Genomic DNA, 25,880 nt, shown 5'->3' on the forward strand with positions numbered 1-25,880 from the left:
TTTTATTCAAAATCTTTCTTCTTCTTAAGTTGATTAGTCACATTTTTAGAGGGTCCATATGCAGACACAGTAAGTTTTCAGTTTAACTTCTTCTGAGATAGTTTACTGACATTGCCCTAGCTAGTTTTTTCAACAAATAATGTTCACATTTTTTGTTTTTTAATAGAGGTGGGGTCTCACTATCTTACTCAGGCTGGTCCTCAACTCTTGGGCTCAAGCCATCCACCCACCTCGGCCTCCCAAAAGTGCTGGGATTACAGGTGTGATCCACCGTGACCGGTCTGTTTTATGCTTCTATCCAAATATATTCAGAAAAATGGCCAATACAGTGCTCTGTTCTCTGATAAAGTAGGTATTGAGAGGGACTAGAGAAGTAAAACAAACAAACAAAACACCCAATAGTCTTTATTACTTCTTTTTAATTGTTTAACTTTATTACTGTTGCACCATTTATACAATTACATATAATTTCAATGCATCCATTGTACATTTTTTTGTTTTTTTATTTGTTTTTTTTTTCCATTTTCCAATGAGTGGTGTGTTGGTGTCTGTGACACAGAATGGAAGAGAAACTGGAACTGCAATGAACGCAGACTTTTTTTTTTTTTTTTTTTCATTTCCACTGACCAATAAACAGAACTACAGGTGCACCCAACCACGGACATGCATTAACTCGTCATGAGAAATCTAGGTAGGCTAAGTAGGATGAGAGAATGTTTGTCACTCCCAAAAATATCTGGAGAGGAAGAATGGAGGATTGGCATTGAGATCCATGTGGACAAGCTAAGTGGGCTCTGTCTGAAAGCTGGCATTCATCCACAACATTAAAAAAATATCAAAATAAGAAAGGCTGTAAATTAAAAAGAAAACACAGAAAATACTGCTCTCATAAAGATCTGATTGCCTTGGCACAGGCCCTGTGGGCAGAATCAAACGCATCACTCCCAACTCCCATTGCAGAAGAAAAGCTATTCAACTCTCAGCGGTGGAGGAGTGCATGTGGCGGCAGTTTCAGGTACAAACGATGTACTGCACTTTCAGACGCGATCTTGGAAATCCAGGACTTCTTGGTAAAGTTGACTGAAGGTATATTAGATATTTCCCCACAAAAATACTATTTGGATTCTCCCACCCCCTCCCTCCCTTGATGGGACAACATCCTTTATTTTTCCTTGGGCAATACATATCATTACTTCCAATTTGAAACAAGTTAGTATAGGAGAGAGAGAGAGGAGAGATAGGAGAGGCGAGAGAGAGAGAGGAGATAGAGAGAGAGATAGTGAGAGAGAGAGAGAGGAGATTGTTTTAAGTGGTATTATTTTTCCTATAGGCTGTCCTTGTCACTCTTTCACGGCTACGGTTTGATCGGAATTAGCTGCCGGGGCCTCCACCGGCTTGGGCTCTTCTGCGGAGGCTGCGGGGGCCTGGGCCTTGGGTGTGGAACTAGGCGCTTCCGTGGCTGCGGGGGTCTCCTTGGAAGAGGGGGCAGCCTCCGAGCTGCCGGGTTTTGAGTCTGAAGCGGGGGCCCCGTCACTTTTGGTCTCCTGGGCGGCAGGAGCTGCGGGCGCCTCAGTCTTTTTGGGTTCCCCTTCCTCCTTGCTGGGCTCCTCCCCGGCAGCAGGGGCCGCGCTCTCGGCCGGGGCCGCGGCGGCCTCGGCAGCTTTGGGGGCCTCGCCGCCCGCAGCGGGGCCGGGGGCCGCCTGCTCCTGCTCGGGCGCCTTCGGGGGCTCAGCCTTGGCCTCCGCCGCGCCCTCCGTCTTCTCGGGCTCCGCCTTCGGGGCCTCCTCCTTGGCGGCCGCCGCGTCCTTCTCGCCCTCCTTCTCCTCGGCCTTGCCCTCGGCGTCCTGGTCGGGCTTCTCCTTGCCCTCCTTGGCCTCGGCGGGCTCCGCGGCCGCCTGGGGCTCGCTCTCCTTCGGGGTTCCCTCCTCTTCCGTCGCTGCGCCCTCAGCCTTCTTGTCTTTGTCCTTGGCTTTCTCGTCGTTCACATTGTAGCCCTTCTTCTTCTTGCTGAGCTTGCCTCCCATCTTGGAGTTCTGGAAGCAAACACAAAACAAAACAAAACGGGGGTTACTACACAAGTGTGGGGACCACAAAAAGCTGCATTTTGCAAAGCATGGGGTTCTGGGCCTGCTGCACTGCACACCCCAAAGACGTGGCATGGTAAACTGCAGTTACGCACAGTTAAATTCAATTTATTCATGTATTTACTTTTGAGACAGGGTCTCGCTGTGTTACCCAGGCTGGAGTGCCGTGGTGAGATCTCGTCTCACTGCAGCCTCCACCTCCTGGGCTCAGGGGATCCTCCCGCCTCAGCCTCCCACACAGCTGGGCCCACAGGTACACCCACCATGCCCGGGTAATCAGTTAAATTATTATATTACACTGTTATTACACAATTGAAAGTAAAAAAAATTAAAACTCAAAAACATTAAGGAGCTCAGTTAAGTGGGTTCTGCCATAATTTTAAATGAGTTTTTAAAACAATATGTCAAGAAATTAAGGAGCTCAGTTGTGGAGCTTCTAATCATAGCCAGTTGAGGGAATAATAAGCTGAGATCAAAGAATCAGTGATTAGAGGCAAAGCTTGTCAACCCTTGAGAGGAGGAGCACTATCTGTTTCTCATCTGCCATCCCATGTCTGATGCAAACACCAAGCCTGGAACAGGCTTGTGCAGCATGGCAGGGGCAGCCATCTTAGACCCAGGCTAGAGCTACAGAAAGGCGTCGCAATTTTAAAATGCTTGCTGGAGAAACTGCACAGCTGTAATAAAGCACAAATCACAGATTTCTAGAAAATAATCTCAAACTACAATCTCCTCTGCTACATATGTGTGTGTTTTGTATCAGCAAACACATCTTCAAACACGTAAAGTAAACAGGATTCAGTCTATCTTCTTACCAAGCAGGGGCAGTTATGAAAATGCCAGTGTCTCCTGCTGGCTGTGTCTGACATCAATTCATTTCAAGGTATTTTCAGCTTAAAAAAAAAATAGTTCCATAGTAACATAAAATTGTTCTTCATTATCAATTTCCTGGTTAGAATTCAAACTATAAATGCACGTTCAATGGTCATTAACAACCATCTTGAGGCTGCTGCTTTCATTCTGGCACAAGAAACCCTATTTGTATTTGAATCTTGAATTTCTCTCCACTGAAAACCAAGCATTAAACCAGATAAATAATAAATTTCTTCCAGAACCATGGCCATAGCTAAACAGGCTCTTGGTGTCTTTTTTTTTTCCTTCAAGTCCATTTTTCTGTCACCACACATCAGTGAAAACCCGCTGAAATGTTGCTTTTGCAAAGGAAATTGGTTGCTTTTCCTGGATGAAGCATGGCAGAAATCACATTATACTATCCTCCTTAGTCCCACAATTGAGAAAAGCCCAGGGGAAGGCGTCAGCCTCACCCTAGACCCTAAGGGAGGTTAGAAAGACAGGGCGGACCACCTGGTTTTGCCCAGGTCAGGTCCACTGGCAGAACTGTACACACTCCTTTGCCAGCTTTGCAAATGTAGACATCCCTCATTTAGAAGAGAAAGATTTGCTGTTTATTTATTACCTCCTTAGAATCAAGATTCATGACAGTGAAATAACCTACATTTATCTTATTAAAAGTCGAGTTTTGGGTGGAAGAAAATGATTCTTCAGTCAAAATTTTTCTCACCACTCTATATGCTAATTTATCTGGAATGACTTCAGTAGTTGGGGAAAGAGAAAAGCAATAAACTGAAATTTGACTAAAATACTATTCATATTCTCAAGAAAGGTCTTTATGACGTTAGCTAAGATTCTTACATGTCCTTCTTTTTAGAAAAGGGAGGGCCAATTAGTCATAACCTGCTTCAGACAGGCTCCATTGGATTTAACTTTTGATTATTTCTCCCTCAAAAGGAGAAACAAACATATGTGGCGAAAAATACAATTAAATATACTTTCATCCTCTAAGCAATCACACAGCAGTACATGAAAATATAGAGACAAAAACTGGATCAGTATTTTAAACTGTAGTTTATAACTCTTCCATGGAATTCTTGTCAGATGCACGAATGGCCTATACCAAATATAATTTCAGCTCCGATATTTCAAGATACATTTGGGTCCCTTAGGTTGAGCTAAATAAGAAACAGGAAACCTAACAAGTCTGCCTTTAGGATCTTCTCTCAATCCAGTAATAGAAACCAATACACCAACTTAGAAATTACAGACGCTAAGATAACGTGCAAACATAGGGGGTACTGTATAATATGGGTGCTGCTTTCCGACACCCACAGCATGAAATTCTATACAGCAATCCCCAGAGGTTTAAAGTCATGTTGGGTTACAAACCTAAAATCTGAGTTACTAAAATTGGCTTCTCTGACACACAGTTAAGGCCACATTCTAGTCTTTGTTTTATGCCCAGCTGCGATTTGTTTCTGGGTCAAAAATGAACACACATAATCAAGTTATAAGTAAGAAAATATGTCTCAATCCAGTTTGTTTTTCAAATAAAGTTAACAAACGCCCCTGGCGTTTTGCTAATTTACCTCTACTGGTTATATTGAGGTATCAGAGGGAGGCTCATAGGACCCACCTGAACCCTGAAAAGGCAGGATTATCTCATCATTTCCCAAGACCATATGGGTGAAGACCTTCCTACAACATCTATTAACTGTTTCCTAGGTATCAAGCACAATCCTACTCACAAATATATTACATACAATATGTAATCTCAACAGCACCATGGAGTAGTACGCTATTCATTCACCTTCTTCTTTTACTCATAAGGAAATCCTACTAGCTGAGTTCGTGGAGCTGTACTACAAGCAAAGGCCAAGTCCAGCAAAATTCAGTAAGGCAGGAAGGCACCAGAGAGGCGGTAGAAGGAACTCCGCTGAGAAGCCGGCAATGGGGCAAAGCTCTCAGTCCCGTAATGTTACACACCTGGGTTACAAGGATGGTGCCACCTGGGGTAGCTCAGAAGTTGAGGGAATAAGGAAGAAATTTAGTATTTCGAGTATCCTCTGCCTCTCAACATTTCATCTTCCTATTTGCCAGAGGAGCTTTTTACCAAGAGAAAGCAATGAGCACACAGTTTAAATTATTTCATTCCTTTCTTTCTTTCTTTTCTCTTTTTTTTCTTTTAGACAGAGTCTTGGTCTGTCACCTAGGCCGGAGTGCAGCAGCAGCACAATCTGGGATCACTGCAACCTCTGCCTCCCCAGGTTCAAGCAATTCTCCTGCCTCAGCCTCCCGAGTAGCTGAGATTACAGTAGTCTGCCACAACGCCCAGCTAATTTTTGTATCTTTAGCATAGATGAGATTTCACCATGTTGGCCAGGCTGGTCTTGAACTCCTGACCTCAGATGATCCGCCCACCTTGCCCTCCCGAAGTGCTGGGATTACAGGTGTGAGCCACCATGCCCAGGCGATTTCATTCATTTCTGTTACTTCTAATTTTGAAAGAAATCATTTGGTACAGAAAGTTAGACGTTGGAACTTCTAAGATTAAAATAAAGCAGTTAAAAAAAATATGGCAACAGGTAATCCATGCTGAGAGTCACTAAACCAAAGCTCTACTGAAAGGGCTGAGACTGACTTTGCATTTCTCCACAATTAGTAAATTCACTAGAAACTGAGCAGCACAGCAACAAAATTCAGACCAATGCTGAATGCACTGACCTCAGCTCTATGTGTTTATGTATTAACCAAACACTAAAACTGACCTCTGTTATGACGTCTCAGAAAAAAGCAGATTCTGAAGCTGTCCTTTAAAGACCGGGTGTGGTGGCTCACACCTGTAATCCCAGCACTTTAGGAGGCCAAGGTGGGTGGCCCACTTGAGGTCAGGGGTTCAAGACCATCGTGGCCAACATGGCAAAACCCCGTCTCTACAAAAATTACAAAAATTAGCCAGGCGTGGTGGTGCGCACCTATCATCCCAGCTACTCAGGAGGCTTGAACCCGGGAGACGGAGGTTGCAGTGAGCCGAGATCAGCCACTGCGCTCTGGCCTGAGCAGCAGAGTCAGACTCTGTCTCAAAAACAAACAAACAAACAAAAAAGCTGTCCTTTAAAGAAAACTCGATGCCACAAGGGCCAAAATGACAGGCTTACCGATTAATATTGGCATAGAAAATAACCATAAACAGTAGGAGAGAGAGGAATTTCACTGAGTTTAATCTGGTAAATATTGGACAAGAATTGAATTTCAAGGAGACTTTGGACATTGGGTCATGGCAGGGTATAAAAATCCCACCTCGCAGGAGAATGGCGTAAACCCGGGAGGCGGAGCTTGCAGTGAGCTGAGATCCGGCCACTGCACTCCAGCCTGGGCGACAGAGCGACACTCCATCTCAAAAAAAAAAAAAAAAAAAATCCCACCTCCACAGCACACCCACCCAGAATCCTTGGGCAAGTTATTTAATCTCATTGTCCTTTCGTTTCCTTTAAAATAATTTTTTTTTAAAACGTCAATTTCATGGGAATTTAATGTGAGGCCATGTGAATACAACATTTTACATTTCCAGGGCCTGCAAAAACGTTAGTTCCTTGCCCCATCATCTAATTTGAAAATTCTTAGGTAATTCTTTGCTTGTAAACTCCAACAGAATAGTTAGAACACAGGTTCCACACACCAAGTTCTAGAATCAGGAGCACCACAATGAAAAGAACATTTAACATCTTTTAAAAATGTTTAATGTTATCAGAAAGATGTTTGGTATGTGTGTTCCAGGCATGCCCCTGCTGGTTCTATTTGAAAAAGAAGTTTTTACAGTTATCTGTTGTCACCATACTGTAAGGGTAAAATCTCTACTTCTTCGATCTGAATATTTTACCTACGTAAGATTAATATTTTACCTGTTAAATATGTTAACAGTCCATTCTACCAAGAAATCAGTTTCTACACAGAGATTAAAAACCAGATTAGTTATATCCACTCCTCCCAGTTAGAACGAGTATTGGAGTGATCAGAGAAACAGAAGAGGGGGCTGGTGCGGTTGCTCACGCCTATAATCCCAGCACTTTGGGAGGCCGAGGCGGACGGATCACCTAAGGTTGGGAGTTCGAGACCAGCCTGACCAACATGGAGAAACCCCCGTCTCTACTAAAAATACAAAATTAGCCAAGTGTGGTAGTACATGCCTATAACCCCAGCTACTCGGGAGGCTGAGGCAGGAGAATCGCTTGAACTTGGGAAGTGGAGGTGGCGGTGAGCTGAGATTGGGCCATTGCACTCCAGCCTGGGCAACAGGAGCAAAACTCTTGTCTCAAAAAACAAAAATAAAGAAAGAGAAGAAATGTAATTCCATTTTTTGCTGTCCCCTCACCACCTCTTCATCACTTGGTCCAAGGAAACAAGAGAAAAGTGTTTTGATCACCAAGATGGAAAAGGAACCTCAATTCTTTTACTCATTTAATGCCTCAGATTTCATATGTAAAGGGTAAAAACCTGGTCTGCACCTTATCTTGGCTAATAAGCTGAACACACCATGATGATAGAAGCTAACATTGTCAAATATCATTTTGTTTTGCCACTTCCAACAGAAGAATATTGTTCTTTTATCATATGTCAAATAGCTTAATAAAGATACTAACTTACATCTTTAAAATCCCCCACAACTATCTTGTGACTAGTTTTATTCCCTTCCACCTTATAATACCAAGCCTCCATCTAATTAATCTCATCTGGCTAGAAACAAGATATTCTGGAAGAACTGTGTTAAAGTTCTGCTTTTTGGTGAAGAGAGAAGAGAATGTGCTATTCGAGCACCGTGAGTTGATCAGAGCAACCTGGGCTGGAAAGCAGGAAAATCAGAGGGAGGCCTGGAAAGGTCAGAGGGAGGGTTGGAGGTGATTACCCATCACACCAGCCTGGTCCTTTTTTGCCTACACCTGCCAGGAAACTCAAACAGCGTTTGCATCCGTGGAATACATATGTATCACCTTCTGAGCCTCACTTCCTATAACTGATGTTAGCTTAGACTACACACTCAGTCCTGACACAAATCTTTCTTTGCTTATTGGCAGCAAATCCTGTTCCCTAATAAATGAAAGCGTACATTTATGAACATTCGTGAAACTTCTAAAGACGAGTTTCTCTAACTTCTTTATGCCTAGGAAGGCACATAAAAGAGCAACTTCATAGCTAGGTAGGCAAGGTAAGGTGAAGTTTTTTTGTTTGTTTGTTTTTGTCCTCAGAGACAACTACACTTTAGTTTCTTCAGAGGACCTGGTTAAAAAAATAAATAAAAATAAAGAACGAACATATGGCCTAAAAAATGTTTTAATTCTTCCTCCAAAGCAAATTAAAATAATTCTGTTGAGTCTTAGAGCTAACAAGTATTTCTTATTTTACAGAAGAAAATCCTATTTATAAGTTAATGTTCAACTTCATAGGAGGAAAAAAATGTGGTCCTATGCATTTCTATAATAGCAAACCAAAAAAAAAAGAAAAAGTGAATTCGTTCTTACTATTGAGAGCTTAAATTTAATATGAAAATTTCTTTGGGAGAGTAAAGGTGAGAAATAATTTCAAATCTGATGTCATAATGAAGACACTCTGTAATAAAAACAATCTCCTCTACCAAGTTTTCCAATTGCTTGTTCCTTTTTCTCCAGGAAGCCTGTCAGGGAACACAGAAGATACTCCTTATCCATTCAAATCTTCTGCTGTGTTTATTTTGTACACAGAATCCACAGGATGCACTGGGTCCAAATCCCTTCTGTAGACGCTTAATAGCTAAGAATTTCACTAAACCACTACAGTTCTTACAAACTATAATAGGATACCCTCTGTACACACTTAATAGTAAATAATTTCACTAAACAACCATGATTTGGCTGCTGACATGACCAGCTCATCCAGAACTTTCCTAATACGCACTTACATTTTTTTCTTACCTTAAACCACTCCAATAGCACAGCCTACTGTATTAAAATTCAGTCTTTCAGTTTGAGAAAATAAAGGTGGAAGAGTAGATAGCAAAATGCCATATAAGAAAAAAATAAATTATGAAATATTTTATTTGTTTGACTTTTGTCAAAAACAAGCCACCTAGCACTCAGTATGAAGTGTGCTAAAAATGGTAGGTGTGCTGGGGGTTGGTCTCCACTGTCAACAAACTGCTATGAGACTCAGTGGTTACCCTCGGGATCTCAAATTTCCTAATCAGTAAAACGAAGATACTTAAGGAGCATTCTCTTTCTAGGGGGAAAAATAATTTTATGAATGCTTCTGGCACTAAATAAAATGCAATGCAAGATTTTTTAAAAAGTGGTATTATCAATAGTTCAATGTATCTGGTAATCACTATCATAAAAACATATCATCTTACACCCTAAAGATTAAATTGACAACCAGCTGCTATTACTATGATTAGATGTCTTCATACATCATTTCAATATGTGAAGCTTGCTGAAAATTAGAAATAAAAAAAAATCTTAAAAAGCAAAAAAAAAAAAAGGGCTGGGAGCGGTGGCTCATGCCTGCAATCCCAGCACTTTGGGAGGCCAAGGCGGGAGGATCACAAGGTCAAGAGTTCAAAAGAAGCCTGGCCAACATGGCGAAACCTTGTCTCTACTAAAAATACAAAAATTAGCCAGGAGCAGGGTGCATGTGCTTATAATCCCAGCTATTTGGGAGGCTGAGGCAGGAGAATCGCTTGAACCCGGGAGGTAGAGATTTCAGTGGGCTGAGATGGTGCCACTGCACTCCAGCCGGGGGCCTGGCGACAGAGCAAGACTTCGTCTCAAAAAAAAAAAAAAAAAGCAAAAAAATACAAATAAAAATGGTAACATGACATCCAAATATTTATTAAAGCATAGAATGTTTTTTAACGTTTTTAATTATATTTAGAAAATATTTTCAGAATCATGTGTCAACTCTGTAAGGAATGAGTCAGGATGGAATGGCTCACTGAAGACTTCTCAGATAGACTCGTAACTGTCAGAAAAGTCAGATTTCATCAGCTTCGCTCACGCAGAACTAGTTCACAGTGCCCTGGTTGTGGAAGACACTCTGTTGTTTCCCCTTTACCTACTTTGATGGGTCATCTGCCAACCACTGGTGGTCCTGCCTTGCAAGACCTGTCCTGTGCCCAAGCTCTTTGAGCAAGCACGCTTCCTGAAAATAACCAAACCGTCTTTTCCTTTTATGCGATGCTAAGTAATATCAGCCTACAGATACTTTAAATTATCCTTTCAAATACAGTTTAAATCAGTCTCACAAGGGCTAATCACAATTCTCAAATACTAATGTGATATTCAGTTAGTGTCAAGTAGAAATGTTGAGAAAAACAAAGTGCGAAAAGTTCTCAGGCCCAAATTTCTAGCACAATACAACCACTTACAAAACCAGGCTATATCACCATTTTTGCAGAGCTATCCACAGGCAACATTTTGAAAGATTATGTTTGGAGTTCCTGCATTGGGAAAGAGTTCCAGGTCAGATATAGCCTTTTTTTTTTTTTTTTTTTTAAAGACAGGCTCTCGCTGTTGTCACCCAGGCTGGAGTGCAGTGGCGCGATCTCAGCTCACTGCAACTTGCACCTCTCGGTTCAAGTGATTCTCGTGCCTCAGCCTCCTGAGTAGCTGGGATTACCTGTGCACCACCACACCTGGCTAATTTTTGTATTTTTAGTATTTTAGTAGAGATGGGGTTTCACCATGTTGGCCAAGCTGGTCTCAAACTCCTGACCTCAGGTGATTCGCTTGCCTCAGACACCCAAAGTGCTGGGATTACAGGCCTGAGCCACCATGCCCCGCCCCAGATATAGTTTTTAATGCCAACTGTAGGAATATCAACAAGGAGGTCACGGTGAATTCAAACACAACAAGCTGAAGATTCATTACTCTTATATGAACAAGAGCAAGAGTGAAAATGAGATAAGGAGGGAGGGAGACAAAACAGAGCAAGCAAGGGAGGGAGAGGTGGGGAAGGAACAGAGATAACGCCTCTCATTTTGAATAAATTCTCTTTTCATCCTCCTTAAAACTGCTTTTTCTGAAAATCTACTCCTCCACCAGACATAATCTTTTTCTGCATTTTTAGCTTATGGAAATTGAAGCCACATATACTGTTTCTTAAACGTCTCTAGCAGGACACTGTCAGAGGCACACCAGAGTGAAAATTTCCCACACCAAAGGATTTAAATCATACCTCCATTCTGCCCCAAAGTGACAGCAACGGTGTATGAATTGGGAATCCCAAGCGGGTGGTGTCCCTTGCTCTCTGATGCTACCAGAGGAACCCAATTTGACCCACAACTGCTGTGGCAAGTGGGGTCACTAAACTGACCAGGTCTTCAGCAGGACTTACTATGTCCTTAATAGAAGACACTTCTACCCCTTGCAGTGACTAAGGGTTCTCAAATCCCTTTGCTGGTATCGAGTGAAAACACATGGGTCAGTCCTGCTGCCTATGCATTCTTTGGGTTTGGGTCAAGACACCTGCAGTATTTAAAGACACATAAAGGCACAACCCTATATATCAGAATGGTATCTAATTAACATTTGAGCTGGAAGTTGTTCTAACAGCTTTCCAATGAAATGTGAGCTTTCTGAGAGCTATCATTTATTACTTCCTTTCTTTAGTCTTTTAAATAGAACACTTATTAAATAGGTTGTTTGGACATAGGAGAGCAAGAAAGGGAGACATGTTGGCTCAAAAGGAGTATCAAGTAGGAAAAACAATAGTGTTACCATTACCACCTTTAAGAGGATTTCAGTGCTTTGTGGCACGTCTAAGTGATAACATGGCATCAGGCTTCCAAAAGATGCCCTCTAGAGACCAGGGTCATCCAAATAGCTCTCGAGAGTCCTTCTACATTTTGATGGCAAGCAAAATTATTGGTAATGAAATGCTAATGCTTATCTCAGCCTACATACTTAATTTTAGAAGGTTTGATATGCAGACGCTCACCATTTGTGGACTGTTGAAACTTCATTTCAGTAGCACTTTGTTGGTTATATCCATTACTTAATATGTTATCCAAGTCTTTGCATTAAATGGGTTTTTGGATGAAAAATGCAAGTCCCCAATATACCATTGCCCTTCTTCAGAAAATGCAACCTTGCACAATGACACAATTTCCAGGAGTTATCCACCCCCAGGCCAAGGGGGTTACCTGCACTGTGTCCTTCCCATAATTACCACACACTCCACGACATCTCCAATTTGATTTTTCATTAACACGTTTTTACATTTACGTTGCTCTGTCAATGGACAACAACATGGTTCTGTAATGTAATAAGAATCATTAGCATACATTAACGGCTATATAAAATAAGAAAATGACATCAAATTTCTCCATATGATCTGAAAGTTACTATGTTCACTACTTTACATGCCATTCCTACTTATATCTTCTTTCCCTGGATTATTATAATATCTAAGCACTTCCTATATAGGGCAGTTTGAATCATACAAAGGTCCTATCCACTACAAAGTTTTCTACTTTGAAAATGCAAATTTGGATTTATTACCATTTCATCTAGAACCAGCGGAATAAGGTTATTAAGGATGAGATCAGACAGATGATAATGGAGAAGATGGCTCCAAGTCTATAGCAAAACCCAACATAAATATGCAACAATATGTGTCAGAGACTGGAGTGTTATTTCTGGTTTGATTGCAGCTTCATCATGCAATCAAGACAAGAAGTCATCTCCTTTTCATTCTGTTTCCCTCTTATAACCAGAAAAAAATATATCTGCTTACAAAGATGCAGAGAACGAATCAAAGTTTCATGACAAAGTTCCATATGTGGCTGCAGCATATTAACTGTGTACCCTTGGACAAGCAACTGTCATCTACTAATTCAGAGCTGCAAATGTTAACAAGGATTATATGCCAGACAATTCACTCACAATTTTTTTTTAAGTAACACATAAACTTACAACTGAGTTGCATCTACATGCAAATCCATCACCAACAAGTTGGGTTTATAATTATGCAAGTGGAAAGAATGCAAGTTATTGGTCAAACCTACCTGAAGCAAATGTTGGAATAAGAGGGAAAAAATTCTTTTTTACATAAAGAAAATAATTTACCAAGAATAAAAAAGCACAACACATATAAAGTATTTTCAATACTATCAGAAGAAAGAAATCTAAAATATTTATGTCCAGCAATTTCTGTTTCCAACAAATGACTGGCCCTTTTCTTTTAAAAGATTGAAATTTTTATTCTAAAAGAGGAAAGTGAAATAAAGGTAATGTAGCCCATGTGTATTTTTAGTATTCCAACCAGTATGTGCTCTGTCGCAGTGACTTGTCAAGTCTTCAGTGCCTGGTGGCAATTTCCATTGTTGAAATTATTGTTGTCAGTGTCTGATTCAGCCAAGGCTCATACTTAGCAATTCTAATAACATCCCCATCATTTAGAGGATGCAGATGTCCTCTGGGGAGAGGACACTATCTTAAGAGCTGCCAACCCATGTCTAAGTTTCTAGGTAAACCTTTGAAATATCATGAGTAAAAATTGAGAGAAAACATTCAAGACAATTTATTACCTTGTTACAATAAAAATGTTCATCAGTGTAAAAAAGTATGATAAAGATATGCAACAAACTTGAATGAACAAAGTACACATACGCAGAGAAACACACACTCACACTTTTACAACCAAATTTTCCCAAAGAGGTGATTCAGAAGAGTTCCATCTACAAAATCAGAAAGTCCCTGATACAAAAGAAGCTGAATCACAAGAAACCCCTCCATTATTCTTCATGAAGCCCAGTCTAGCCCTGCACACACACCAGCACAGGGTCTTTGGGGATCTTTCGTGAAAAATCCAAAATGCATAAACATCTGAGGTGAGAGATGTTCATTACTTTAATTTTATCTTTCCACATTTTATTCAAAAATTGTAATACCAGGTGGGGTGCAGTGGCTCATGCCTGTAATCCCAGGACTTTGGGAGGCCAAGGCAAGAGGATCACTTGAGCCCAGGAGTTTGAGACCAGCCTGGGCAAAATAGTAAGACCTTGTCTCTTTTAAAAAAGGAAAGAAAAGAAATGTTAAAAAATATATATACTACTACTTTGTACCCCATAAAGATACACAATGAGACTCTGTCACAGTATAATTTGTAGAAGTCAGCATCCAGAGTGATTTCAATTAGTCTAGAAAAATAGACTTGATCGGGGCCAGGTGCTGGGACTCACGCCTGTAATCCCAGCACTTTGGGAGGCGGAGGCGGGCGGGTCACGAGGTCAGGAGATCGAGACCATTCTGGCTAACATGGTGAAACCCCGTTTCTACTAAAAATACAAAAAATTGGCCAGGCATGGTGGCGGGCTCCTGTAGTCCCAGCTACTCCGGAGGCTGAGGCAGGAGAATGGCGTGAACCCGGGAGGCGGAGCTTGCAGTGAGCTGAGATCGCGCCACTGCCCTCCAGCCTGAGCGACAGAGCGAGACTCCGTCTCAAAAAAAAAAAAATAAAATAAAATAGATTTGATCTTAGTGAGAAAATATCTTTTTTGAACTGTGCGCTAGGTGTAAGACGTGACAGGGAACATGAGTGAGTGAAGAGCCTACTCTAGCAAGAGGGAGAAGACATGAAGACAATTAAAATATAAATGAGAGTAAGTCAGGCGCTATCAGGAGAAGGAAAAGCAACGGTTTCACCGGAAGAGATGACGATTAGTTGAGATCAGGATCAGAAAGGTTTATAAAGAAGGTAGAGTCTGAGACAGTAGAAATATAAAAAATACTTATTCATATACACTCAGCATTAAGACTGTTTTGATACGTATCTTTACACATATCGACTCATTAGTTATCTCATCAGTTTTACCAGGGAGAAATTATTACTATCCCCACTTTAGCATGAAGAAACTAAGACACATAGCAGGTACATAACTTACCCAGGATCAACCAACCAGTTATTTGTGAAGGTGTGAGGTGAATACAGGCACTCTGGCTCACTCAACCAGATTAACATTAAGGTCTCTTAGCCATCATGATAAGTTGCCCTGAAGAACAAATAAGCTTTCTGCAGATGAGGATGCGGAAATGCAAAGTGTTTATGTCAAAGGGAACAAAGAGGAAATGTCCAATTGAGATTATCAGAAAACCCTATTGATATTTAAGAGGAAGGAGAGGACTCTCATATACTAGGAATAAGAAAAGATGGACTCTAAATCTATAAAGATTGCCTCATAGGGAAAATATCTCTACTTAGATGACAGAAAGCAGAAAAACAGCTCTTGTAGGAGTTAGAAAGGAAAAGATTATTTCTCAAAAATCAAGAGAAAATTTTACAAAGCAGCTTGGAGGAGGCACATGCTGCTACAAAAAGGTTACGAAAGATGAGAAGAGAGATGGTGCAAATTGATCCAGTGACGGGCTGTCCACAACGGACCTCAGAGTCACTTCGATAAAGGAGTGAAGACACCTGCCTCTTTGAAAGGGCTCACAGAGCACAGAAGGTGCCAGAAGAGAAAGCCACAATGGTCCATACCAAAGAGTGCGGTTAATGGCAGAAATGTGCCATTTTGGCAAGACTTTTATTTGTTTACAAGGATTTGCAAGAACTGAAAATATCTATGGGAAGATGGGATGAGACAAAGGATAAAAATCAAAACTAAAGTGGAAAGTTGAGCGAGGAATCTTGACAGGGCAAAGTTCTGGGAGGCTCAGAAAGGCAAGTTCGGATGGTTGTTGAAGTGAAACACTTTGTTATGCAGATGGGGGAAGAGAGAAGCCAATGAGATAAATTCTAAATCTGATGGTTATTCCAACTCAACATGCTCTCTTTTACATGAATATGGTTAAATCTGAATTATTCCAGAGTAATGGCTCCACACAATCTCCACATAGTAAACGTTAGATCATGTATCTTTGAAATAGTCCTTTACCTTACAGCGTTTCATTGTGCAGTCACTTACCTTCTTAGTACTCTCTATTACAACACTTAGGATTTCTTAAGTACTGGGAAAAGGGGAGACATTTCAACAACTAAAATGCTGAAGAACTGCCACAGTGACCACTAAACCTGGAGAGGTCTTATTGTGAAACAACGGGTATGCAACAGTAAAGCAACAGGCTTGCTGCATTATAAATGGTTTTAGGAGCTTCTGAGATAAGGAAATGCACAGTCAGCATCCACATACGTATTCACTACATAAATGTAAAAAAACAAACCTTAATTCTTAAGAACTTCTTATTCTGTCCTTACTATGCAATCTGGTCTTGGTCTTTAGATAAACCATCCATCTTTGGTCATTTATCTAAATAATCATTGCCTAAGCCTTTTAAATTTTATTTATAAAATAGATTTTTAAAAAATTTTTAGAGATGGGGGTCTCACTATATTTCCCAGGCTGGTCTCAAACTCCTGAGCTCAAGCAATCCTCCCACCCTGGTCTCCCAAAGTGCTGGGATTACAGGTGTGAACCACCTGACCAGCCAGGCCTGCTTAACCCTTTTATATTGTTGTATTGTGTTCGAAGTTCCAGCAGTAAAATAGGCTTGCCTGACTTCACTTGAATCTTGACCTAGGGTGTTTCTTCAATATTTATTCAACATAAATCTGAGGCTTCAGAACAAAGATTTTGCTTCATGGGTGTTAATGCACAATGGGTACTTGATAAATATCACAGACTCACTACAGACTGAAACATCTAATTTTCAAATTATAAACTTGTAAGATGAAAGAGTCCATGACTGTAAGTTGGGTTATGTAACTTACCTTTCACTAGCAGTAGAAAAAAATAAATAAGCCAAATAATAATGGAAATTTCCATTGCATTAAATGAGACGTGGTCAAGTTCCAGGTACCATCCATGACCACAAACTCTCTGCCACTGGGACTCATCACATAATTAAAGACCAGAATGCAGAAATCACTGCAATGATATTGTCAAGATTTTTTTTCTTTTGTTACTATGTGCATATTGTAGAGACCAATTTTTAAAGGTGAATCTCCTAATTGATTCTACAAGATTTAACCATAAAACCCTGACTTGATAATGCTACTATAGAGGTGGCAGATAATAGTTAAGCTTCTCCTTGAAAGGGAAGGTTGACTGCATAGACACTAATGCAGAGGGTTTTTCCTTCTTTTTTAATACATCCTGCCACATGTAGCAAACACTATCACAAAACATACATTATTCATTCTCATCAATAGTCTAATATGCTTTTTAGAGTCTGCTGTGTGTTCACATTGTTATTTATTTGCACTTAAAGGGTGGTCCTTTCAAAAGCCCCAGTTACTGCCGCCTAACATATGATTTTACATGAATCACCTGCTCTTTTCGTCAATAAAGAGAGTAAGTGAACCACAACCTTCTCAGGAAATGCAAACTGCAGAGATCATTTCTGTTCCATTTCTCTCTTTAATAGACCAGGAAACCAATATATCATATCACCACAACTAACTTAGAATTCTCCAAACAGAACTCAAAATAAGGCACAAGGAAAACATTTAGAGCAGTTGAGATATTTCTGCTGCTTCTTAATGGACTAGACAGACCATGATGGGCTTGCAGCCATTACAGGCTCGATCGATGTGGCCACCTAACAAAGACAGACTGGTGATTAGGGAGAAGAGGGGAGGCCTGCCTACTCCAGAAATAACTGCAATTTATTTCCTGTAATTCCTGTCTCCAAAAATAAAGGGCTGGTTCACACGTTTTATGACCACCTAAAATTCTTACATATTGACATTTTAATGTATCAATTTTTTTTGGCACCAACAGCAAATGTAGTATTTTTAGTCCTAAAGCTATTTCATATTTTAATGATTTTCAGTGAAAACCATCCTAAAATCCTTTATGTATGTCCTTGACACACTAAACAAAGAATCTGCTTTTTCCTTTGTCATGTTCAGTACTAACAGGGGTTTGGTAAATGTTTGCTAAATTAATAAAAGAATGTATTCAATCCAAAGATGAATAGTATGCTGATATGGTTTGGCTGTGTCCCCACCCAAATCTCATCTTGAATTGTAACTCCCACAATTCCCATGTGTACTGGAGGAACCCAGTGGGATGTGATTAAATTATGTGGGCAGGTATTTCCTGCACTGTTCTTGTGATGGTGAATGAGTCTCACGAGATTTGATAGTTTTAAAAATGGGAGTTCCCCTGCACAAGTTCTCTTTCTGCCTGCCGCCATCCATGTAAGATATGACTTGCTCCTCCTTGCCTTTCACCTTCCCCCATGATTGTGAGGCCTCCCTAGCCATGTGGAACTATAAGTCCAATAAACCTCTTTGTTTTGTAAATTGCCCAGTCTCTGATATCTTTATCAGCAGCATGAAAATGGACTACTACATATGCACTGTGCCATTTCCAGATTCTACTGCCGTGTTGAGTTCAAACAGCATGGTGTGACTTTCAATGACATCTGTCATCTGGCCCCTCCTTATAAATTCAAATCTCCCCAGATTTCTCAAGCAAATGCTTCACCCCAAATTGTCCATGCTCACTTTCTGCTCCACACTTTTGCCTTCTTCAAATTCAAGCCTTTTAGCTACCTAAGAAAACAGGCACTGAGCCACAAGGCAACACCCAAGGTGTGAATCCCGGAGGGCTGTGACATTTAAAAACATAACGGAGGGTATTTGTCCCCACCCGTGGAATTCCAGAGATGATGCATTTCATCCCCAGACTCGAGGATGAAACACAAACTAGAATTCAATACCAACTGCCCCTTACTCATGATGTAGACTCAAAACAAAGTCACTTCAACCTCTTGTTTGCCAGTATTTCTGTATAATGTGTCTAATAGTAGGAGTGAAATTTATGTATATCGGGATCATCTGAGAAGCTTGTTAAAAATACAGATGGGGGGAATGTTATCTCTTTCCAGAGAGATTAATTAGTGGGCTCAGCATGAGTCCTAAGAATCTATTTTCTACCAAGTTGACCAGGTAACACCGAAACAAGTAGTGCAGGGGCCGCATGTTGAGAAATACATATACATAGCATTTGCAGTGACTTTGAATCAACAAATGCTTTTGTATCATCTGTAAAACCTGAAACATGAAAATCCCAAAGACCAGTGTGATTACTGCTGGTTACAAAGCTAAAAACAAGCACGGCAGAAAACCTAGCCAGGTCTAACGGAGAAGTGAGCGTGCACAAAACAGGTGGTGTTGGCCCCAGTGAAATCTCATCAGCTATAGAGATGTACTGCCTTTGAGTTCTCTTTGCTACCAGAGCCGTAAATAAATTGGAATGACCCAGGCTTACTCTCCCTATCAGAATTTCCCCATCAGCCAACTGCCATCTTGTTAGTACCATAGTTTAGCCAGAGGAGGCAAGATATAAGCAGCCTGTATGGAAAAGCAAGAGCAGTGTGAGCGATTTCAAGAACCCTCCGATGCCAACACCAGGCCCTGGGCAGTCCCCTTGCTACCCCAGACGCTCCTGTCACTGGCGGGGGAAACACAGGAACAGTGCTGTTTGGCTCTTTTCTTACACAACATGAGGCTTCCATTGTTTCAAGGTTTATAGCCTGCCCTGTGAGACAATACTGTTTTCAGAAGCCTCCATTTTAAGTAATTAAAGTTCACATTTCAGAAAACAGGTTTTCCTCTTTTAGTTCAAGCAGAACTTTGATGGCTTGCCAATAAGTTTTGGATCTTGATCCAATATATTCTGTGAAAAAAAGCACATAGGCAAGGGGGTGAGAGACCACGTTCAGCTATGTGACCTGGGGCAGGGAGTCAGCCTCAGTGAACACAACTTTGCCTACAGAAGAAAATAGAAGGGGAGGAGGTTGTTAGCATTACATGGAATATTTGCAGTAAAGGATATAGTTCAGCTCGCCACACACACTAGGTGTTCAGCACATTTTACCTTCCTTTACCTAGAACCATTTCCCAGCTCCATTCATGTAGAATAGAGTAACTCTGAATTTCAAGATTAAGTAAAAGATCGATGGAACCAATTACTACATTCAAAACAAGTAAACAATAGGAATTGATTCAATTACAACAAAAACAATCACTCTTCTTTTTGTTTTGTTTTTTAATCACTCTTTTTAATATTTAAATTCTAGGTTACAGCCTGCAATATCCATTATATAATCTGTAGGTTCTAAGAACAAGTAAATGTTACTAAATCTCACAATGATAAAAACAGCCTCCTCACACTGGTAAAAGATGAATGCCAACCAGGAATACAAGTGCCTGCATCCACTACAGAAAAATGTCTCCAAGAAACCATCAAAAGGGACAATGAGCCTTAAAATGTGTTCTAAGTCCCAGGAGAGACTCTGTTTAAAGCAACCTCAGCAGACAGTGTCTCTTCCAAACTATTTCCATCTTACTGGCTTTAGGTTAGGTAGAAAAGTTGTGATGAAGGACCATGTGCCATATTCTGTTTCACCCAGTTCACCTGTTTGGGGTTCAGTCAAATTATCAGTAAACCTTTTCCCTAGAAATATTTTTTTTTCTCCACCCACAGCTATAAAATCCTATATTCAAACACAAAGTAAAGAATTACTGGAGATCCTTCCTCAACCTTAGCATGCAATTCAGGCCACAAGTCAGCCACCACTATTTTTTTTCCTATAGGCTTAGAGAATCACTCTCCTTAGAAGAGGAGCCAACATCATTCATCGTACATGATTTTTAAAACTTGAATTTTTAAACAATTTCTGTTCAACTTGGGATTGAGTCTCATTACGGCCACTGAACTAGCTGCTGACATTAAACAAGCCACCGTTAACTTTCCAGGGTTGATTACTTCATTTGTAATACAGATGACTAGAATCGTATCCTTTATGTCTATAATTTTTAGTTTTTGCATAAACGTGCAGTAATAATGTATACACACAACTAGATTCTATTGAGCACTCAAATTCACTTATTTATTTGAGAAATGACACGAACATCCAGGCACTGCGCTAGAAGCAGGGCACGCAAAGGTCGACCCTGACTGCCCATAGATCTTTCCATTCTACGTCACAGAAAAACTATGACTCTTAAAAGGGTCAAAGGTAGCAGAACCAATGCTAGCCTGTGGGCTAAATTCTGACAGTGTGGCTTAAACAATTTTAACAAGTAAACTACAACAGGAAAATCAATCTATTCTGCAAGAGTTAGAGTAGAAAAGAACTAGGCAGGCTCCTAAATCTTTCCTAATGAAGTTTTCTGGACTCTCCTTGGAATATCCTTCGAATTGCTTATGCTCTAAGATATGGGCCAAGGTAGAAGCTGCAAAAAAGTGGGGTACAGGCAAGTCATGTAGATATCAGACAAATGAGGAGCATGTGAAACCTCAGATGTCAACAGGAGAACACCTCAAGATTCCCTCAGCTGGGTGCAAATTCCTTCCGATTCAAAGGCCAAGTTTCTACCCTATACACTCAGCCCATGCCTCCTTCATGTGGGCATCTGGAGTTCCCTGTCTAGAAACCTACTCTGGTGTGTAGGACGTTGCTAAATGAAACATACTGGTGACAGCATTAGTCTTAAGCAATCATGAAATTGCAACAGGTATGTTTGAGGAAAGGCACAGTATCTCAATAAGAGTAAATGCAAACATATTGTCAACTGGAAACAGAAGGTGGAAGTGAAAGAGATGTATTTAACATGAGCAAATTTACCTGATTTATATAAACTGGTGAAATCAGCCTCGGTGAGGATTCTGAATGTTCTATTATTTACATCCACAGCCAGCCTTGCACCCCCACAACTTCCTACCCTGTAACACCGTCAAGAGTGGTGAGTGATGTGTTACATGTTACAACACTTCCTGATCGACACCAGGCATCCAACATGGGGCAAGAGGTTTCAAAATACATAGTGGCTTCAGATTAGCACAGGTACCACAGATTCCACATGATTCTAACATGTTAAGGAAAATACAGAATAAAAGCTTGGAAAGTAATAGTAAACTATGACTCATGAGTCTGCTTTAATGGGAAAAAAACCTAGTGAACTTATTATAGTATTAAGTGGGTAGATTACTATGTCATTAACATGAGATGGAAGGACCTAAAATAGATTAAAAATTGAACCAAAGGGAAGGATTTTTGTTAGAACAGCATGTCCTAGCTCTTGTGAACCTACACCTGTCCCTCACATCTCTAAGATTTCTTCTATAAAATAAATGGATTGAGCCACTTCATCTCTAAAATTCCACGTATCTCAAACACTAATACAATAAACACCAATATACAAAGATTTGCAGGTCCAAGACAGTTTACATGTTTGGAACAATGGGTCCAAATAAGCAAATAAATAAAATGTTGCCAGTTAGAATAAATGATCATGTAACATGAGGAGGGGAATATATCAAAGCTACACCTTCCTCGGTTAGAAGAAAGCAGAGGAAGCAGAGGGTGAATTGAAATTATCTACGACCACCTGCAAAGAGGGAACATTTACCAAGATACCCGTCAGTCTCAGAAAATTCTTACTTCCTTTGGTGTCAACTGAAATCGTCTGTCCAATGTGGGATCTGTCGCAATAAGGATATCCAACATAGATGGTGCTTTAAGATTTATTCTCTCTGTTTTTATATTGGGCCTCTTTTTCTTATTCAAACCTAAAATGTCTTCAGATCAGTCCATACTAAATTTAAGTATTCTAGATGACAGGATTCATACTTTGTAGTGATTCAAAGCTGGGTTCTGCAAATCTTCTCCAATTAAAATCTGATAAATAAATGTGATTATTCAAAAACTGTATTGAGTACCATGATACACTGAAGATCTGTTGCAAACTGAATGCTTTTATCAACTTACCTGCCTTTACTCATTCACACAGACTTATTCCGTTTGTAACATAGCTTTGAAAGTGACAGAACTGCATTTCCAAAAAAACTACGCTAAAATCCAGACCATTATCTAAGTCAGGCAAAAGTGTCTCCCTTTACTTGGAATTACTGAGTCTTGACTGTGATAGGTCATCCTAATAGATTCATAGCACTCCCCAAACTCAGTCCACAAGCCCCACCTTGTAACACTGCCATGCATGAGTGCAGCTTGCCTGGAAAGGAAAAGGCACTTTAAAAATGAACACAAAAGATGAATTCCAATTATGTTAGCAGATATTTGTTTTTTCAATTACAAATAAATGAGAACTAACGGCTAAAAAGAAGAGAATCTGCTTATGACTATTTGCAACTTAATTATTCTCATTTGTCATAATCAACACTAATTTACCTTCAAGATGCTAAAGTTTTCCTGGTTTGTTCTCTGAGAAAAGAAAAATATTTTCCCTTAAAGATCTAGTCTAGTTCAAATTACCAAAAACTCTCAAGTATAGTACAAATGGAGATTTGTAATCCAAACACATCCTAAATCTATCAACATGCAAGTTCTACTTATAATACTTTTCCAAAATAGCTATGTACATCTTGTGCATAACACAAATAAAAACACTAGATATAGTAACTAATGTTGAAGGATTTCTCTGTTCCATAAAGCCTCCCGAATGTGTCGGTGGCCTTCTCATCACTGGTGAGTAAAACACATGTAAATTAATTAGGCCGGGCACGGTGGCTCACGCCTGTAATCCCAGCACTTTGGGAGGCCGAGGCAGGTGGATCACGAGGTCAGGAGATCAAGACCATCCTGGCTAACACGATGAAACCCCGTTTCTACTAAAAATACAAAAAGTTAGCCGGGCGTGGTGGCAGGCACCTGTGGTCCCAGCTACTCAGGAGGCTGAGGCAGGAGAATGGTGTGAACCTGGGAGGCGGAGTTTGCAGTGAGCCAAGATCGCGCCACTGTACTCCAGCCTGGGTGACAGGGCGAGAATCCGTCTCAAAAAAAAAAAACAAAAAAACAAAAAAACAAAAAAACAAAAAACAAAACCATGTAAATTTGTTAATAAAGCAGGTATCCAAGCTCTCCCTTGATCACAGTTTGCAGTCTGTAACCCCCAGTATTGGGATGCACACAGGTGGTGGTCAAAGCAACATAAACTTCTCAATTTGGTAACTGAGGGTCTTCATGATTAAGACGATAGTTTTGAAAGATATGGGTCATTCTGAGAGACTGGGAAGGACCATGATTAATCAGAATTCCAAAAAGACTACACAGAAAAAAACAAAATAGAGAAGAAAGTGGGGAATCTAATGTCATAGTTTGCATCTGTTCTCCTGAAACCATCATTCCACTTGAAAAAGATAATTATAAGCCAGACATAGTAGCTCATGCCTGTAATCCCAGCACTTTGGGAGGCCAAGGTATGAGGATGACTTCAGTCCAGGAGTTCCAGACCAGCCTGGGAAACATAGTGAGATCCCCATCTCTACAAAAAACACAAAAAATTAGCTGGGCAGGGTGGTGTACACCTGTACTCTCAGCTACTGGGAGGGCTAAGGTGGGAGAATTGCTTGAGCCCAGGAGGGTGAGGCTGCAGTGAGCCATTATCATGCCACTGCACTGCCTGAGTGACAGAGAGAGATCCTGTCTTAAATAATAAACAAATAAATAAATAATCACTATAGAAATAAGTCATTTTTAAAGTAACTAAATATTGTGAACTTTGAAAATAACGAAAAATAATTGATTTTACGATTTTGTCAGATTATTTTACTTGCCAGATTATGAGCTAGACATTCTAGAATTAGTCTTCTCTTCTAGAGCAGAGGTCACTACACTGGGCTGCCTGATTTTTTTTTAAAATAAAGTTTTATTGAAACACAGCCATGGCCATTCATTGACGTATTATCAGTAAGTGCTTTCACACTGCAAGAACAGAGTTGAGGAACTGCAACAGAAACTGCATGGCTGGGAAAGTCTACAGTACTTATTATCTAGCCCTTTAAGAAAAACTTGACTGACTCCTGTCCGGAGTCTTAGACGAACGTACTTCACCAGTGACTCAGTTCCTATGATCAGATGAGAGTGTGATTCAGGTCTAAAGGATGCTGCAAAGATTAATTGGGCACTTTTTGGTTTGCAACAATATTATCAGTGAAAAACAATGTCACATGGGAACTTTTTAAGATGGGGAAACAAGATAGTCTTTTTGTTTCTTAACTCTAATTCCTTCTTCTATGTATTCTGCCTGAGAGCAAACAGACAGGTTGCTACACAGCACGTACCAGGTCAAAAACTCTGGACAGGCAGTTAAACTCCCCAGGAGGTGTGGTGCCAAGGCACAAAATCCACAGAGAACAGCTCCAAAAAACGTGCTTGGGTGTCAGGCAAGAGTTCCATCCCCTTCTGCTGCACGGCACAGAGCAAGTCACCTACCCTCTGAGCCTGTTTATTCACAATTACGAAATAGGGATAATAACACCTTTACATGAGAGGGGATTTACAAAAATTAAATAAGACAATAAAGACTTAAAGAAAACACAGCTGTTTCTTATCATGAGCTTACTCCCCAGTCACAGCCTCCATTTAATTCTCCCCAGACCTAGCTTTCTCATCTCCAAGTCCCAGTCTAAGCTCCTCTCCTCTGCCCTCTGTCCATGACTTCCTCCAAAGGTTTAAGGGGCTGTCACCCTTGGCGCTCATCAATTCCGTCTTGGTGCACTTCCTGGGAGACCCATCCAGTTGAAGGGTTTTGAAAGCCCTCTGGGATGCTGAGGATTCTTTGTCTACACTCTACAGCCCACTGGATTATTTCTTGAGCTTCAGATTCATGCACACAGTGGTCTACGATTGATTCAACAGAATATCCTTCGAACTCAACATTTCCCCAAGTGAGCTCATCACTACCTTTCTCACCTACCCGAACCTTCTCCTTCTCCTGTGCTCCCTCCCAAGAGACTAGAACCACATCCACCCCATTGCCCGGCCAGAAATGTGGGGGTCTTTCTGAACCAACTTTCACCACTACCACCACCACTACCCTCACATCCAATGCTTATGTTCTTCTTCCACTAAAGTATGTTCGTAACTCCACTGCTAGGTCCTAGAAAACAAAATATGAGCTGAAATACTGCACAGCCTTCTGACAAAGCTTTTGTTCTTC

General features: G+C 40.6%; 1 protein-coding gene across 1 annotated transcript in view; it reads right to left on the bottom strand.

The window, feature by feature from the left end:
- Window positions 1–399: 399 nt before the first annotated feature.
- LOC105492302 (brain abundant membrane attached signal protein 1) overlaps window positions 400–25,880 on the bottom strand; it is a 60,093-nt gene continuing 34,612 nt past the window's right edge. Inside the window, exon 2 of the mRNA XM_011759327.3 lies at window positions 400–2,033. Coding sequence (XP_011757629.1) covers window positions 1,341–2,024 — 684 coding nt within the window. The 5' untranslated portion in view covers window positions 2,025–2,033 and the 3' untranslated portion in view covers window positions 400–1,340. The remainder of the gene's footprint in view (window positions 2,034–25,880) is intronic.

This window comes from Macaca nemestrina, chromosome 6, assembly GCF_043159975.1.
Source record: "Macaca nemestrina isolate mMacNem1 chromosome 6, mMacNem.hap1, whole genome shotgun sequence".
In the NCBI taxonomy this organism is placed as follows: domain Eukaryota; kingdom Metazoa; phylum Chordata; class Mammalia; order Primates; family Cercopithecidae; genus Macaca; species Macaca nemestrina.